This window comes from Capricornis sumatraensis, chromosome 14, assembly GCF_032405125.1.
Source record: "Capricornis sumatraensis isolate serow.1 chromosome 14, serow.2, whole genome shotgun sequence".
Taxonomy (NCBI): domain Eukaryota; kingdom Metazoa; phylum Chordata; class Mammalia; order Artiodactyla; family Bovidae; genus Capricornis; species Capricornis sumatraensis.
In genome coordinates, this window is record NC_091082.1 from 70,106,284 (window position 1) to 70,124,715 (window position 18,432).

The 18,432-nt window shown below is 45.7% G+C and overlaps 1 protein-coding gene across 3 annotated transcripts in view; it reads left to right on the forward strand.

The window, feature by feature from the left end:
- CACNA1E (calcium voltage-gated channel subunit alpha1 E) overlaps window positions 1-18,432 on the forward strand; it is a 333,421-nt gene that overhangs the window by 236,751 nt on the left and 78,238 nt on the right. For all 3 annotated transcript variants that reach the window (XM_068985905.1, XM_068985906.1, XM_068985907.1), the window contains exons 8-16: window positions 2,407-2,522; window positions 9,511-9,564; window positions 10,213-10,302; window positions 11,262-11,471; window positions 12,238-12,350; window positions 14,162-14,274; window positions 14,620-14,751; window positions 15,217-15,289; window positions 16,155-16,272. In XM_068985905.1, coding sequence (XP_068842006.1) covers window positions 2,407-2,522; window positions 9,511-9,564; window positions 10,213-10,302; window positions 11,262-11,471; window positions 12,238-12,350; window positions 14,162-14,274; window positions 14,620-14,751; window positions 15,217-15,289; window positions 16,155-16,272 — 1,019 coding nt within the window. The remainder of the gene's footprint in view (window positions 1-2,406; window positions 2,523-9,510; window positions 9,565-10,212; window positions 10,303-11,261; window positions 11,472-12,237; window positions 12,351-14,161; window positions 14,275-14,619; window positions 14,752-15,216; window positions 15,290-16,154; window positions 16,273-18,432) is intronic.

The following is an 18,432-nucleotide window of genomic DNA, read 5'->3' on the forward strand; positions in this document are numbered from 1 at the left end:
ATGAAGCGAGAAGAGGCAGGTGGCCAAGAGACCAGGTACATGCTATTTCAGTAGTCCAGGCAGAAAAAGGTGAGGTCCTAGACCGAGGCAGTAAGAATGAAGAGGGAGGGTGGATCCAAGTGCCATTTTGAAGACAGAACCGACAGAACAATGACAGGGATAGGAAGACAAAGAACCAAAGGTAAGAGCTTTGGTAGATGGTAACACCATGAACCAAGATAGCTCCTTGTTACTTTCTTACCTGCTGAAATCCAGAAGACGAGGTGGAAAAAAGAGGTGCTCCAGGGCTTAAATTCTGTTACCCTGACTCTCACTGAAAGTGTAAAAGAAAGTGAAGTCTCTCAGTCATGTCCTACTCTTTGCGACCCCATGGGCTATAGTGTACCACTCTCCTCCGTCCATGGGATATTCCAGGCAAGAGTACTGGAGTGGGTTGCCATTTCCTCCTCCAGAGGATCTTCCCGACCCAGGGATCAAACCCAGGTCTCCTGCATTGTAGGCAGATGCTTTACTGTCTGAACCACCAGGGAAGTCTGACTCTCACTGTTCCTAGTCAACTCTTCCTTCCCCCAAGACACCCTTAGTAGAACCCACTGAACCTGACACCAAGTCCAAGGGAATTTCTTCCAGTTTGCCTTGTCCTGGTGCCTTTACCCGGATTGTGACCTCTGTAAGGTGCCTGTGCCCAAGGAATCCCCTCTGTTTTGGAAGGAGGGGCCAGATATCCCCCTGCCTCATGGTAGATTGGCACCCCTCCCTCTCTTGCACTGGGGATGGGGCATGTCCCTTAGCCCCTGGTTCCCCTCCTCCTCCCTGGACATGAGGGAGTAGATAGCAGGACCCTCAGTGGGTGCTGGACTCTGTTACCTTCAGGTTACTGCTCTTTGTTGATGGAGAGCCCAAGAATAAGTGGAACAGCTTTCAGGGAAGTAGGAGAATGCATGAGCCGTGGCTGGGAGGCACTGTGCTAGCAAGAGGTGTTCTGGCTGGAAGGGTGTTTGATGATGAGAAGGGCATTGGTGCAAATGTCCGGAGGGGCCTACTAGCCAGTGAATATTTCTTGATCCCCATTTGCTCGCTCGTCGAATCTCACCATCTTCCTCTCTGCCAGGGAGTCCTCATTCCTCTCCCCTCTTCCTTTTCCCACGGGGCTTTAGTGGGTGGCTTTGTTTTAATCGTCTTTTGCCGCAGTGGCTCTGTGCCCTGTTACAGGCTGTGTCTTCCGTCTGACCCTCATGCTGGTTTTATCCCCCTGTCTTGTTTTCCCCTCCACCCCACCCCACCCTCCCACTTTCTTCTGGAGCCGTGTGCCCTTCCTGTGTCCTTTCCTTTCTTATCCAACCTTGACCAACCATCTTCAAACAGCATTTCAACCCTTCAGGGCATCAGTGTCGTGGTCTTCAGTGGCAGCGCATACCAAGCACCACGCTCAGTGGGTCAGGCCACCAGCTTGATGGGTAGAGTTCAGATCCCAGTAAGTGACAAGCGACTGCCCTCCCCTAAGCCTTGGTTTCCCTATCTGTTAAATAGGGTTTTAATAGTGCTTACATCATAGGGTGATTGTGAAGATCAAATGAATTAATGGATATGAAAAACTTCATATAGGGCTGGCACATAATCATCAATCAATAGACAGTAGTCACTGTTGTTATTAAAGGCATAAAGGATAGTTTGACCCCTCAGAGGGTTGAGTTTCTGTTGTAGCCAGAGCCACGTAATATATAGCATTCTGGAACCTAGCTCGTCCCATTACTAAGTCAGTAGCTTTCAGAACAGAGCAAGCAGATGAGATCAGGCACTTTGCTATATAGCAAAAATATTGTAAAGCAACCATACTCCAGTAAAATTAAAGAAAAAAAATCTCGCCTTTATAAGTACAAAAAAGGAAATTAATACAAATGTTATTAATTTCAGCTTTTTAAAATAATATTCTAGTATAAGTTTCTTTCCAAGAACCTGATATACTCATAGTACACGTTTTATATGTATGATTGTTATTTTCTAATTTCTATTTAATTTTTTTCTTTGATGGATTTCTTAATGGTGTATTCATTCATTTCCAAGTATATGAGTGTTTTCTAGCTGTCTTTTTGTTATTGATTTCTAGCTTTATTGCATTTTATTTCAAGAAGATAATTTATATTGGGGGGGGAAAAAAAGAAAAAAACAGAGCAAGCAGAAAGTTTTAGTGCTGACTGAAATGAAACTGATCCAAGAAGACTTCCTGCAAGAGGCTGAACGAAGTTCATTTCTGTGCAACATTTCAAGATCATAGTTGCAGGCGGGGACAAAGGGAATGGGGTCTACACGGTGCCTGCTCAAACACTTGCGCTCCTGCTTGCTTCACTCTCTCTTTTGACCATGGCACTGCCCAAACCTAGTGAATCTTACCCACTCTGTCCACAGGGAATTTGCCAAAGAGAGAGAGAGAGTGGAGAACCGGAGAGCCTTCATGAAACTGCGGCGCCAGCAGCAGATCGAGCGTGAGCTGAACGGGTACCGCGCCTGGATAGACAAAGCAGGTAAGACCTGGGGGCTGGAGGAGGTTGGTGATGGGCTGCACAGATATCTGGAACCTACCCAGTACCCATTCCCAGTACTTCTGCTCAAAGGGCCAGTCTAGACCAGAGCAGAGAGAAGCTGGAAATGACTCGTTGGCTTTGGGGGTTCCCAACTGGTCCCATTTTCTCCCTTTGGATCTGTCCCTGTTCTTCTACCAAACATCTTTCAGGAGGCAGACATTTTAGCAAGGTGAACTGAGTAAAAGTTCACATAACCAAGTGCAAGAGCTAAGTCTGGGTTGATGCCATTTCACACTACTACCGTTACTACTAACAATAGTCCGTTCCATCCATAGATATTTATTGAGAGCGTACTTTGTGCCAAGTCCTGTTCTAGGCATTTGTGATACAGCAGTGAGCCAGAGCTCTACTCTCGTGGAGCTCAATTACCCTATAGCTGGGAAGGCAGTGATGAACAAAATAAGGAGTAATTTTTCATAGGGTAGTAAGTACAACGAAGTGCTTTCCTGGTGGCTTAGATGGTAAAGAATCCACCAGCAATGCAGGAGACCTGGGTTCAGTCCCTCAGCTGGGAAGATCCCCTGAAGAAGGAAATGGCTACCCACTCCAGGCTCCTTGACTGGGAAATCCCCTGAATAGGGGAACCTGGCAGCTACATACAGTCCATGGGGTCACAAGAGTTGGATACCACTGAGTGACAAAAGTGTCCACTTTCAAGTACAATGAAAACAGATCAAGGTAGGGTTAGGGGTTTAGGGTGAGTTGTAGTTTTAGCTGGAGAGTCAGGGTAGACCTATTTGGGGAGAGATGTGAAGGAGGTGAGAGGGTGAGCCACAGGGAGCTCTGAAGGAAGCATACCCCAGTGTCCTGGCTCTAAGGTGGGAGGAGATCCAGAGGGCGCCAGGAACTGCCTGAGGAGTGAGCAGGGGAGGGCGGGAGCTGGGGTGAAGGCATTCTCGTGGTGGGAGCAGGCGGCAGAGCCTGTAGAACCTTTACTGGCCCTTGTAAAGAAAGTTCAGGGCTTTCCTGCGAGTCAAGTGAGAACCACGGGGGGTCATGAGCAGAGAAGGGACATGCTCTGTTTAAGATTTAAAGAAGCACTTGGTTGCTGCGTTGAGAACAGACGGTAGGAAGACCCAGGCCTGAGCAGGGAGACCGATAGTGAGACTACTGCAGTAGGCCTGCTAAGAGATGGTGCTGAGAACTGGTTTTCCCTGTTCCTTGCTGTCATCAGCTCCTCACTCATGGCTCAGCCTTGGGAATAATTGTTGCCCAGCCCTGAGGAAAGGTCCAGGTTTATCCTGATTTTACGAACCCACAGAGAGCCTCCAAACTCAAGAGTGACGGTGGCTCTGCTGTTTATGAGGGGCGTCGATCACCCCATATCCGTCAGTGAAGAGATACATTTGCTTTCCTTGTTATTTTAAAGGTTGCATTGCACTGGTGTTATATGTCTTCATTTTCTTACTGAACAAACAGTACATTTTTTTTAATAAAAAATAAAAGCATGACAGTCAGCATCTTTGCTCTGCTCCTGGTAGAAAAGCAGAGCACAAAGAGATCTCTCGGGGAAGAATTTGGAATAGGATGGGGTACTTAGTGGCCTGACCCTTCTTCTCTAAGCTTTGGAATGATGGATGCTATGACTCCTATTCTGACCACAACACATGCAGGCTGTCTCAGCTCAGGAGTCAACATTTGATCATCTAGCTGGTGACAGAGCAGGTATGATGCGAGGTGCCATGCCAAAGCCAAGTAAAAGCCACTCCTCATCTGGGACTATCTGCATTTCTTTGCTGCTTCTGGAAGCAAGAGCCATGGAGTGGTGATTGTATTCCCATTTCATCCTTGCTCCTCTGAGACTCTTGTGTGGACATGGACTTGAATCTTCCCTCCCTCTTCTTGGAACAGCAACTCAACAGATTTGCCTCCAGGCCAGCCTGGCAGCTTAAAGCTCCCAACTGCCCCTGGCTTCCTGGGCAAGGGAGCCATCTGACAGACCACCCTAGTGAGCAGGCTGGCAGCAAACTCCAAAGAGAACCCTCCACGCCCTTCCCACGGCCCCCTTCAGGGTCAGGGGGCTCAGGATGTTGCTCTTTGCGGCTCTGCTTTTCAAAATAATGCAGAATTCCAAGGCTCCTACTTTCTTCCAGTTGGCAAAGCCTGCTCTCTTCTCCTTCTAAGAAAAAAAGACGCACTGCGACGTCAAATTGTGCTTCCTGGCCCTTCCCTTTACAAATGGAGTGTGAGTGATTCAGAGACATATGGGTTACGTTTCCCTGGAAAGACACTCGCAAGTTCCAAAGGGAACTTGGCAAAAGACATTGGGGGAGGGGGTGGTGCCAGCCCATCAGGAGCCCTTGAGCGCTCCCCAGAGGTACTCAACGGCACCATCCACCCTCCTCCTGCCTCAGGGGTCCTCGAATCTGCCCACCCCAAAGCCCCAGACACTGCGCAGAGTGAAAAAGACTCTCTGGCTGAGGTCATTCATGTGGCTAAGAGGTATTTAACAAGTACCTAATTTTAAAAGGATGACCTCCAAAAGCCAGTGCTGTCAGTGACCTTCAAACCTTCTATGTGCACATCAAGGAGCATCCCACCAATAACACTTAGCCTGTTAACTTAGTTTTGCCAGAGGGCTGTACTTTAAAAAGAAAACTAAATGTTATGACTTTATAATGGCCATCCTGCGTGGTACATTCCGAGCCTCAACATGTTCCCCTCCCTGGGAAATACATTACATACTCTTAGTTTTATATGCAGGTGGAATTATGGTAATAACTTTACCCTTTTATGCTTGTCTTTGTACTTGTTAGAAGTGCTTAAATTAAACCATTGCTTAATAGAACTGCTGCAGGCTTATCCCCAGCAGCTGGGATCTTAGGGAATGATTGCTGGCACTTCCAGGTCCCCTCGCTTATGGCTGAGACAGAAGTGGGGATCAAAACTCATCCACACCACTCTCAATAGGGGGTGCAGAATCCCACTATATGTGCGACAGAAGGTCTGTTTTGTTGATACATTTGAGGGATGTTGTTGTTCAGTTGCTAAGTCTTGCCCGACTCTTTGCGACCCCATGGACTGCAGAACACCAGGCCTTGCTGTCCTCCATTATTTCCCGGAGTTTGCTCAAATTCATGTCCATTGAGTCAGTGATACCATCCAACCATCTCATCTCCCCTTTCTCCTGCCTTCCATCTTTCCGAGCATGAGGGTCTTTTCCAATGAGTCAGTTCTTTGCATCAGGTGGCCAAAGTGTTGGAGCTTCAGCATTAGTCCTTCCAATGTATATTCAGGGTTGATTTCCTTTAGGATTGACTGGTTTGGTCTTCTTGCGATCCAAAGGACTCTTGAGTCTTCTCCAGTATCACAGTTCAAAAGCATCAATTCTTCTGCACTCAGCCTTCATTATGGTCCAACTCTCACATCCATACATGACTACTGGAAAAACCATGGCTTTAACTATGTGGACCTTTGTTGGCAAAATGATGTCTCTGCTTTTTAATACACTGTCGAGGTTTGTCACAGCTTTTCTTTCAAGGAACAAGAGTTTTTTAATTTCATGGCTGCAGTCACTATCTTCAGTGATTTTGGAGCCCAAGAAAATAAATTCTGTCACTGTTTCCAATTTTTCCCCATCTATTCATCCTGATGGGACCAGTTACCGTGATCTTAGTTTTTTGAATGTTGAGTTTTAAGCCAGCTATTTTGCTCTCCTCTTTCACCTTCTTCAAGAGGCTCTTTAGTTTATCTTTGCTTTCTGCTATTAGAGTGGTGTTATCTGCATATCTGAGGTTATTGATATTTCTCCTAGCCATCTTTCTTTGGAGGGAATGATGCTGAAGCTGAAACTCCAGTACTTTGGCCACCTCATGCGAACAGTTGACTCATTGGAAAAGACTCTGATGCTGGAAGGGATTGAGGGCAGGAGGAGAAGGGGACGACAGAGGATGAGATGGCTGGATGGCATCACTGACTTGATGGACGGGAGTCAGTGAACTCCAGGAGTTGGTGATGGACAGGGAGGCCTGGCGTGCTGCTATTCATGGGGTCGCAAAGAGTCGGACACAACTGAGTGACTGAACTGAACTGAACTAGCAATCTTGATTTCAGCTTGTGCTTTATTCAGCCTGGCATTTCACATGATGTGCTCTGCATATAAGTTAAATAAGCAGGGTGACAGTACACAGCTTTGATGTACTGCTTTCCCAATTTTGAACCAGTTCATTGTTCCATGTCCAGTTTTAACTGTTGCTTTTTGTCCTGCCTATAGGTTTCTCAGGAGACAGTAAGGTGGTTTGGTATTACCTTCTCTTTAAAAATTTTCCACAGTTTATTGTGATCCACACAGTGAAAGGTTTTAGTGTATTCAGTGAAGCAGAGGTAGCTGTTTTTCTGGAATTCCCTTCCTTTTTCTGTGATCCAATGAATGTTGGCAACCTGATCTCTGGTTCCTCTACCTTTTCTAAATTCAGCGTGTACATCTGGAAGTTCTCAGTTCAAGTACTGCTAAAGCCTAGCTTGAACGATTTTGAGCACTACCTTGCTAACATGTGAAATGAGTGTAATTGTATGGTAGTTTGAACATTCTTTGACATTCCCTTTCTTTGGTATTGGGATGAAAGCTGATCTTTTCCAGTCTTGTGGCTGCCATTGAGTTTTCCAAATTTGCTGGCATATTGAGTACAGTATTTTAACAGCATCATCTTTTATGGTTTGAAATAACTCATGCCAGAATTCCATCACCTCCACTAGCTTTGTTCATAGTAACGCTTCCTGCACTTCCACTGCACTTCACATTCTAGGATGTTTGACTCTAGATGAGTGACCATACCATCGTGGTTATCCAGGTCATTAAGACCTTTTATGTGTATTCTTGCCACCTCTTCTTAATCTCTTCTGCTTCTATTAGGTCCTTGCAATTTTTGTCCTTATTGTGCCTGTCTTTGCAAGAAATGTTCCCTTGGTATCTCCAGTTTTCTTGAAGAGATTTCTAGTCTTTCCCATTCTATTGTTATCCTCTATTTCTTCTCATTGTTTGCTTAGGAAGGCTTCCTTATCTTTCCTTGCTATTCTCTGGAACTCTGCATTCAATTGGATATCTTTCCCTTTCTCCTTTGCCTTTTGCTTCTCTTTAGAGAGGCATATTCTAATAAGTCTTGGCAGAAAATAGTGTCTCACCCATGATGACACCTCTGTGGAGTACAGGACTGCTCCTGGGGAGTCACAAGGGGAGTCCAGGGAACTGAGTCGTGGTTTTACAAATGCCAGCAACCAAATAATGCCCTCCAACGCCAACCAGCTCTTTCCCTCTCTATTACCCGTGGGATATCCAGCCATTCAATTCAGTTCTGACACTGAACACCACCCAAAGTGAGTGCAGACCCCACAAGCGAAGGGCTCCACCCCATGTGCCTATCTCTCCTTCACACACCAGCCACAGTAGGGTCCCCAGGTGACCTATACTTCTTCCTGGCTGAGGACAAATTCAAAGGGTTCCAGATTTGCTAATTCATTAGAATGACTTACAGAACTCAGGAAAAAACTACCACCAGTTTATTATGAAGAATGCAAGTCAGTAACAGCCAAATTGAAGAGATACACAGGGTAAGATATAGGGGGTAGGGATATGGGTGAACCCCGGAGCTGACAAGCACATCCGGGCACATCACCCTCCTAGCACCCTGATGGGCTCACCAACCTGTCAGCAAGCTGGGCCCCACCTGTAGGGGTATTTTTTGGTTGATTTTAAAAAATGATTCATTTATTTGTGTTTGATTGTGCGGGGTCTTTGGTCCTGTGTTCGGCCTTTTCTAGTTGCGGCGAGTGGGGGCTGCTCTCATGGTGGTGTGTGGGCTTCTCACCACAGGGGCTTCCCTTGCTGTGAAGCGCAGGCTCTAGTCTCTCGGGCTTCAGTAGTTGTGTTACACAGGCTTTAGTGACTCCATGATGTGTGGAATCTTCCCTGACCAGGGATCGAACCTGTGTCTCCTGCATTGGCGGGCAGATTCCTGCCCACTGTACCACCAGGGAAGTCCCATGTAGGGTTTTAAATGGAGGTTCCCTTATGCAGACCGGAATGATTGGATCATCGGCCATTGGTGACTGATAGTGTCAAGCCCCTCTCCCCTCCTGAGAGGTGGGAAGGGGATGAGACTGAAAGCTACAACCTTCTAATCATGTGGTGGGGCTTTTTGAGTGACTGTCCCCCCTCCTTACACTATGTAGGCCTCTCCCTCAGTGAGTCATCCCATTAGCATACAAAAGACAGTACATCCCACGGGCTTTGGAAGCTCTGTGCCTAAATGGTGAACAAAAACCAAATATTTATATTTTATTAAGTCACAGGGACAATTTCGTGACGGGCTGAAGCCTCTTCAACTCAGGCTCTGCTCAACAAGGCAGGATGGACATGGTGGGGAGAGAAGAAGCAAGGCCACAAGGCTGCTCCTCTCTTTGAGGGGCGGTGAGCATCTTCCTACGCCCCTTCCTGAAAGAAGTAGGCTAGACCCCATAAACGTGGTCTCATCTTCTGAATGAGGGGGAGGTGTTATGACCTGGGAGCTACTGCAAGCAAAATTAAGGAAGCTCCTGTTGCTAGGATAGCTTTAAGGAAACTGGATACAAGAAAACAGAAATGGAAATTTTTTGTTTTTAGCAATTTAGGAGGATTTTAGTTAAAAAGATCACCTCTCGCTCTCAGAGCTGTTTATTCTCCTAAATAGCTGTTTATTCTTTGGTGTTTCAGACAAAGAGCTGAATCTTAACCCATCACCCCCGGTGCCCCCTTCACCAAAGACCTTCCTTTCTGTTCTGATGCTCCGTCTGTGACCCTTGATGTCTTTCTGATGCTGGTGCTTGCAACCAGCTCTGAACTCCGCTCTCTCTCCATGTTGCCCTGGAGCCAGAGCTGTTCCTCAGGGATTTTCATTCCGCAAAATAATTTGGCATTTACTGATAATTTACTAAACCATTTGTTTCCATATAGAGGAAGTCATGCTTGCTGAAGAAAACAAAAATGCTGGAACGTCAGCCTTAGAAGGTAAGGAAGTGCTCCAAGGCCTCATTGCTCTCTCATCTGCCCCCTCATCTGTGGCGGCTATGTCTCTTGATCAAGAGGAGAAAGAAAGAAAAGAGGGGTGCTTTGGGATTTGAAATGCGAGTCTCTCTGTCATAAAATCCCTCATGCTTTAAAAGGAAGGGAATTGAGTCATGGGTTTAAATGCTTTTTAAAGTGATGAAAATGAAATCCAAGAGTTGTTTCGTTCCAGGGCGTGTGATTGATAATGGGCAATGAAAAAGCCATCATACAACCAGTGGTTCAGAAAGGGATCTTCTTTGACAATTTGTGGGGGACATCTTGGGACCACTTTCATTGGCAAGAAGTGACATTGTTTATGTAAGAGCCAGAACAAATAGATACAGGGTGCCTGTTTACCTACTGCGTTTAAAAGAGCTCCCGCAAGGAGTCAGGAGCCTTGTTGCATGGGATTCAAGAGCCTCGTGTGTCAGAGGCGCTGCTGAGCAGGGGAGCCACGTTTCTGTAGACGTTTGTTACTTCTCTCACCCTGATTCGGGTATTTAAAGGCAGGCATCTGTGTCACAGGTGCCTCTAGGCTACAGTCCTGTTTTGACCAGCCTGATCAGTGATTCTCATGTCCTCTCTCTGCCCCTTGCTTCCCTGGTGTAGTGCTTCGGAGGGCAACCATCAAAAGGAGCCGGACTGAGGCCATGGCACGGGACTCCAGCGACGAGCACTGCGTGGACATCTCCTCTGTGGGTGAGTGGAGGTTGTTGGATCATCTTTCACTGCTCTGAACCTCCCGTTAAAGGGAGCATCCTATCTCAGGAGAAACGCCACAAGGAGGAGGGGAGCCCAAAGAATCCAGAACTTTGGGATGTAATTAGGGAAAGACACTGGAATCTAATCTCATCAACAGTGACTTAAAGGAAAAAAAAAATGGACCAAGGGATAATGTTTATGTGAGACATGGGGTTTGGGGCCAAGAATCCAACCCAGATTCTTCAAGCATGGCAGATGTATCTCTTCAGCATGTGTATCCTGTCTCTCCTGGATGTGCTAACGGGCACCCACTTTGGGATATTGTTCACTGAGGAGGACCATATGAGAAACTGTGATCATTTGCTTAATCATAGTAACATCTACCTACTTGCATCACCTGCTTCCATGCGATGCTTAAACAGATTCCTACTGACAACCCTTTAACTTGCCTGCTGTTCCATCCCAGGTTCTCTTAGAGAGGCTGGCCGACGGCAGACTTTTCTTCTCCAGAAAAACAGGGAAGGGTCTTGACTTCATCCTGAAAGGCAGAAGAGGTGTACAGAGCTCATCACTGCTTCAGGTTGCCAGGGGTAAAAAAATCACAAATGTAGCAATATGATTCCAGTGCCTGAAGCATATTCAAAAAGAAAAGCTCAATCTGTTACAAACATAAACAGGATCCTATTAGGATTCAAGATACCAGCTAGATGCCTGCTATCCTGCCCCGGGGAATCCTGCCATTTCCTAGCACCAAGAGTGCCCAGAGGAAAAGCAGAGTTCCCTGCTGTGCTGTGGAAACTCTTAGCTCCTAACATGGGGCTGCCCCAGGGTCTGCAACGTGGCAGTCCCCTGGCTCTGGGACCAAAGCTGCCCACCTGGACTTCTGAATGCCCTTTTGTCATGGAGGGTGATCTCTTTTGCAGCCTCATTCTTCCTCCTTCCTTCTCCCCAACTAGGCACACCTCTTGCCCGAGCCAGCATCAAGAGCGCAAAGGTGGACGGGGCCTCCTATTTCCGGCACAAGGAGCGACTTTTGCGTATCTCTATCCGCCACATGGTTAAGTCCCAGGTGTTTTACTGGATCGTGCTGAGCCTTGTGGCTCTCAACACCGCCTGTGTGGCCATCGTCCACCACAACCAGCCCCAGTGGCTCACCCACCTCCTCTGTGAGTGAACGGTGACTGCTGGCTCTCACGGCTGCCACTCGATTGGTGTGTGAATGTCAAGAGAGCAAGGTGTCACATGGGCTTGGCAGTGGTTCTGCCCGCCCAGAGTTCTGCCTCTCCGCCACTGAGGCCAGAGTTGTCCCCAGGGGGTCGGGATTATCCATTTTCAGCTGTCATTCATTATTGAATCAGGTAAATAAATCTTTAGTGATGAGTCAACAACATAGTGTTACACCTTGCATAATCCCAGGCCTTCACTTCGTGCCTTTAGGAGACTCAGGGATTAGGGAGTCTTGGTCACCCAAGTCCTAGGGGCAAGTTCTTAGAGAAATGGATACCTTCAGCAGACCAGAAAGGAAACCTGTATAGGTCAGCCCTTGGTAAGGCTGCCCTGGGGTGAGGGTGTGTCTCCTGGAGGCTTCCCAGCTGGGTATATGGAGAGTAAATCCAGCTCTTTCAAAGCCATGCTTAAGCCCTTTCTGTCTCCTGAAAGCCATCTGCCACTTAAATGGTAGTGACAAACCCACCTGTCAGAAGAGAGCAGAGCTGACCTGTGGAGTGTGCTGGGACTCAGTCTGGGCCTGAGCGTGCTCAGACAAGGAGAGGTTTTGCCTGGCACTGACCTGGTCCGTGGTCACTGACTGTCCTGCCCGTGTGGGTCCCGCTGCTCTTGAGGGCTCCTCCGTAGGTGGTGGGGATTGGGGTTGGGGAGGACAGGAGCCCGTGCCATCCATGGAACCAATGCTTCTGCCTTTAATGCTTTCAGACTATGCAGAGTTTCTGTTTCTGGGGCTCTTCCTTCTAGAGATGTCCCTGAAGATGTATGGCATGGGGCCTCGCCTTTATTTTCACTCTTCCTTCAACTGCTTTGACTTTGGGGTAAGTGCTCTGGAGGCGCCCATTTTTCTGCCTGGGGTTGCTATGCTGTGGTTTGAGATAAGCACCTTGCTCCGGGGCTCAGCATGAAGCCTTGAAATCAGAATTTATTAAAGGAGGATAGATAGGATTAGCCGAAGGGAGGTCAGGAATGAGTGAATACTTGCCATACGAGGATTTGTTTGGGTTTTTGAAATGCTCTTTTATTTTTAATGTTTTTACTGAAATGTGTAACACGGACACCAGAGAGTAAACACTTCACTGTCTATAGCTCAGTAAATTTTACAAAGCTCCCCATAGCCAGAATTTTGAACCGCTTATTACCTTGGAGGAAGCCTGGGAGAGAAGAACAAAAGACTTGATTCTGGAAAGTGGTTTCATCAAAACTGAGAAACAAATATATTTATTTTTTTAGTTCAGTTTAAAATTGAGAAAATTATCTAGATATACCCTTAAACATTCATACTCCTATGCACACACACCCTCTTATATTAGCAAGTCCCCGCATAGACTTCACCCAATGTCCACATTCCTAAATAATAATGATACATAAAAGTGTGCATGATCAATGCTCTTCAAGGTACTTTCACATACATTTTTGTCCTCTGCCACTTTCAGTCCTGCCCATGATGTGAAGTATTGGGAATTAGGCTACCCGTTTACACATGAGTCAACAGGGGACCTCGTGTGCAAGTTCACACAGCCAGTTAGCAGCAGAACTAGGCTGCAAAACTTTGGGTTCCTGAACCACCTCTCCTTCTGCCAAACCCTCTTCTTTTTCTGCCAAACCTCCAGTTAGGTGCTAACGATTTTGAGCACTTGCCAACCTGCATTTTAACTTGGAACATATGCTTCTGGGTAGAGGCAATTTTCAGGCATAAGAACTAGTGAAAGACCATTTTTATCTTAGTTCCCTTATGTACATACTTTTCAGCATTGCTGTGAGGATTAATTTCTGTTATTTCTCCTAGTTCAATGTGGGGAATGTATTAGACCCTCAATAAACATAAAATTAAAACATAAAACAAATTGAATGGCTGATTTGACATTGCTGCTTCCTATAGCAGTCAGAGTCTATGCCACTAATTAGTACCATCACGTCCAGGTGTGTGGGGCCTGAGTGACTGAAAGCCATTTCATGTTAGCACTAAATTCTGGGCCAGCGAGAGAATGTGGACCTTCTTAGGAGTTTTTCTATTGGAAAGCAACCTGTATTCATTTAAATTTGCTTTCTTATTTGAGGACTGCTCTTTTGTCTGTCTGTTCAGGTGTTTTAATAAGAACAGTACAGCTGTCAAATCTGTGCAGAAGTGGCGAATGACTTGTGGTTTTCAGGAAAGAGCAGTCGGTAAACAAGCTACAGGATGAAGGAGGAAGTTCAGCGAGGAGAGGGGGGAACAGTAGGGAGAGAAGGGGCAGAGTCTCGTTTTTCCTTGGCAGCCTTCACAAATAGGTGGTCCTGCTGGGGGTGGCCTTCCCTGCTGGCTCCGCTGGTAAAGAATCCACCTGCAGTGTGGGAGACCTGGGCTCAGTCCCTGGGTTAGGAAGATCCCCTGGAGAAGGGCACGGCTACCCACTCCAGTACTGTGGCCTGGAAAATTCCGTGGACTGTATAGTTCACAGGGTCGCAAAGAGTCAGACAGGACTGAGTGACTTTTGAAGAAGAAGAAGATTGGAGGCAGGCAGGGTGGGGAGGGAAAGGTTTATTAACTTCAGAATAGCCCAATGAGAACTGCTGATTGAGGGATCCCTCCTCCCCCTCCTCTCCCCTTGGCCTTTTCTTCTTCTTACTGTGGCTGGCTTTGGCTCTTTAGGTCACAGTGGGCAGCATCTTTGAAGTAGTCTGGGCCATCTTCAGACCTGGTACATCTTTCGGAATCAGTGTCCTGCGAGCTCTCCGGCTTCTAAGAATATTTAAAATAACCAAGTAAGTGATCAGAATCTAGACTCCTCCCAGCCACCTCTGGGCGTGGAAGCTCCTCTCTGCCACATTATATTGCCCTACATCCTCACCACAGGATCCCTTTCCTCACCCCACTTTCTACTCCACGCTTCAGCTTCTCTTCCATCTCCAAAGACCAAACCCGTGAAAGTGCCTGAGTGCCAGCTCCTGTGCCACCTTCCCGAGGGGAGCCACATTACTGCTCCATCTCTCCTTCCTACAAGTATCCAGATGCAGCTTACCTCATAGGTCTCCCGGCAGATGCCCAGCTGGGCCTGGGGGCAATCTGGTACCTGGTTCACCGCCATAACGCTGTCTGGGTTTTTGCAGGTATTGGGCATCCCTCCGGAATTTGGTGGTCTCCTTGATGAGCTCCATGAAGTCTATCATCAGTTTACTCTTCCTCCTTTTCCTCTTCATCGTTGTCTTTGCTCTGCTAGGAATGCAGCTGTTTGGGGGCAGGTAAGCACCGATGAAGGTTCCAGCCAAAGCAGCCTCAAAACCTCATCTTCATCCTGTGAGCTCTGGGGTCACCAGTTTGTTCACGATGTTACCATGCGTTTGTTCGTGTCCATGGCCCAAATCAACCATGCACCTTATGTGTGGAAAAAATGTCTGTTTTTAATCCTTCCACACCATACAGGCTTCTTATTGAGGGGACGTCTCCCTTTGGAGCTGCCCTTGAAAGGTGCAGCTTGGGGTCTTGTAAGTCAAGATAAGTCCAGATCCCATCACCAGTGCCCTTCAAGTGCACAGTTCCGGGTAGTAATCACTGAAACCATCTTTGTAAGTTAGTGGAATGGAAGGAGAGTAGGGGAGACAGGGATGTGAAGAAGTGGGAAAGGAGTGATGAAAATGGCATAATTTTAGGAAGGGAAACTTGGTGTGTGAGATTCTCATTTCGTTCTCTCTGAACCTCCTTTTCAGATTCAACTTTAATGATGGGACTCCTTCAGCAAACTTCGACACCTTCCCTGCAGCCATCATGACTGTATTCCAGGTACGAGGATGTTAAAAATGTTGCTTGGGATCCCTTGGTGCACATCCTCCAAGGTAATGATGTTGTAAAAGGATCCTCCCTTTCCTCTCCAGGCTCCTCTCAGGCAGTACTTAGTACTCTTGCTGATTAAGTAGTCATCACCACTGTTAATTCCTAGGATTTCTATAGCTCTTTTCTCACGAATAATAAAAGAGCTCTATTGTGATGACCTCATTGGCCTTCTCCCTACACTTGTGAGTTTGCAAGAGATGATAAGTCAAAGACATTCAGTAACATCACATTTCTGGCTTTATGAAATTTGAAGTACCTTCTAACTTACATGTCCATTTAATGTAGAACCTTTTCCACCCCCACCCAATCCTTTTTTCTTTTTTTTTAATCATGGGAGAAAACTCAAATCTGGTGTTGTTTAAGAGCTAAAGGAGAACTCTATTTAGCCAGAATATGAGACTGCACCAGAACTCAGTTTTCTGGAACTGGAGCCCTTGAGGCTCTTTCCAACAGTGCTGCTGTCTCAGTAGCTATATCTTGGCAGCTCCAGAAGATAGTCCATCAGTGCCTGAGCCACCTGATCTGTGTGGTTCCCGTAGGCTTGGCAAAGCTGCGGTGTGGGATGGGAGACTGGAGATTCTACGTTTTGAGGAACAGAACTTTTCCTTTTGATATTCTTCTTCCATTTTCAATGGCTAAAATTCTCTTACGTATCAGAAGGCAGTTGAGGATTATTCATGGGTGTGACTTTTTTTTTTCTCCTTGACAAGAGGGTAAATGGAAAAGACCCAGACTCAGAATTTTCCCCTTTCCATTGACCCCATTTTCTCATCCAACCCGGGTCTCTAATCTGCCTGTTGTGTGCTTTGTGTAGATCCTGACGGGTGAGGACTGGAATGAGGTGATGTACAATGGGATCCGCTCGCAGGGTGGGGTCAGCTCGGGCATGTGGTCTGCCATCTATTTCATTGTGCTCACCTTGTTTGGAAACTGTATCCTTTTTAAAATGCTTCCCTGTGCTGCCGGCCTAGACCAGGATGTGAGGAGGAGGAGGTGGCCGTGGTGGTGGTGATGCTGGTGATAGGGAGAGGGCAGGCAGCAGTGGGGCAGACAGTGTTAGGGGTACTAAGAGAAACCAGGATCCCGCTCTTAAGGAACATTTGCTATTTGGGTAAAAGATGAGTATAAATAAGATAGAGTATCATCCCAGTTATCAGATATCATAACATCCAGGTTATCAGATTATCACAGATAAAATCATATGAGTATCACAGTAAATGATTGGAGGGACTATGAACTGGGGAAAATAAGGGAGCAGAGAGATCACTATCAGCTGAAATAGTAATAACCAGATTATAATATTAATGAATTAATTATGTTTTCTTTTACTTAAACATTTATTTTTAAGTATAGTAGATTTACAATGTTGTATTAATTTTAGGTGTACAGAAAAATGTTTCAATTATACATATATATATATATATTCTTTTTCAGACTCTCTTCCTTTATAGGTTATTACAAAACATCAAGTATAGTTGCGGGTGCTATAACAGTAGGTCTTTGTTGGCTTTCTGTTTTATTTATAGTAATGGGTATATGTTAATCCCCAAACTCCTAATTTATCCCTTCCCCTCTCCCTTTTAATAATAGTAACTGTAAGTTTGTTTTCTATGTCCGTGGGTCTATTTTTATTCTGTATATAACTTCACTGGTATTATTTTTTTTAAGATTCCACATACAGGTGATATCATTGCCTTTGTCTGGCTCACTTCACTTAGGGTGATATTCTGTAGGTCTATCCACGTTGCTGCACGTCATTAGTTCATTATTTTTTTATGGCTGACTAATATTCCACTGTGTAAATGTCCGATATCTTCTTTATCCATTCATCTGTTGATGGACGTTTTGGTTGCTTCCATGTCTTGGTTATTGTAAATAGTGCTGCAGTGAACATTAGGGTGCATGTATCTTTTCAAATTATGGTTTTCTCCAGATATATGTCCAGGAGTGGGATTTCTGGATCATATGGTAGTTCTCTATGTTAACAGGGAACAGAGCCTTCCACCTAATAAGTTCTTAAAAATATTAGTATTGTGATTAATGCTAATACTGCTGAGCATAGCTAGCATTTATCATACTTGTGCTATTCATAAGACCTCATACTAAATGGTTTTCAGCACTATTTCATCTAATCCTTACCTTAAAAATCTTAGAGGAAATAAGTTGATCAAAGTCAATTACTAAATTATAATGGGAGACTAGAAAATAAGTGCCTTTAATTCCCAAACCCATGACTGGTCTTGGGATCTCGACAAGGAAGATTTAGGTTTTAATCCCAGCAGCTTTGCTTACCAGCTGTGTGGCCTTGGGAAAGTCACTTAACCTCTCTGAGCTTCTAGTTTTCACATCTGAAAAGAGGAAACAACATCTATGTCCTTCATTAGTTGTAAATAATAAAATGAGATAGTTTACTTGAATATTCCACAGACCAGAAACTTCTACATGATGTTTTGGGCAAGTGGGACTTGTCTTGAATTGAGATCACTCGAGTGAAAGGGAGACAGCCATGTGTTGCAGATGTATTTTTTTGCCTTTTCCATAGTCTCACGGAGCATAGATGTTCCTTTAAGTTTTCTGCTCTGAAAACTTCTAAGGGCCAGAACAGACTATAAACAAACACGAGAAACCCATATAAAGAAAGCTAGGCAATGAGTCACAGAAATGGAAGGCCAGTTTGCCTTAATAGTGGCACCTTAATTTTCCTGTTACTCTGAGGGTAGTCAGACCTGGACTTTTGTGCTAAAACAGATGTATGTTCCATAACACATGAGCCTCGAGGATAATTGGAAAATTGGGACTTCTGAGGTTAGAGTGTGGAATAGAAATGGGCTCCATAATGATCTTGTGTGCCCTGAGACATTTTGTTAAATGAAATATGCGAGCCTCCCAGGACAAGAAGACTGAGAAATGTTAGCATACCATTACTGAGAGATAGTAATGAGTCTGTAGAATCTCTCTCTCTCTCTTTTTTTTTTTTTTCCATCTTTAAGGTCAGACTAGCATGCCTGATCTAGGTGGGCTTCAATTCCAGCCTCCTGGAAAGGAGACTCTTGTTCCCTACCCGTCTTGTTGTTCAGTGGTTCTGTATTCAA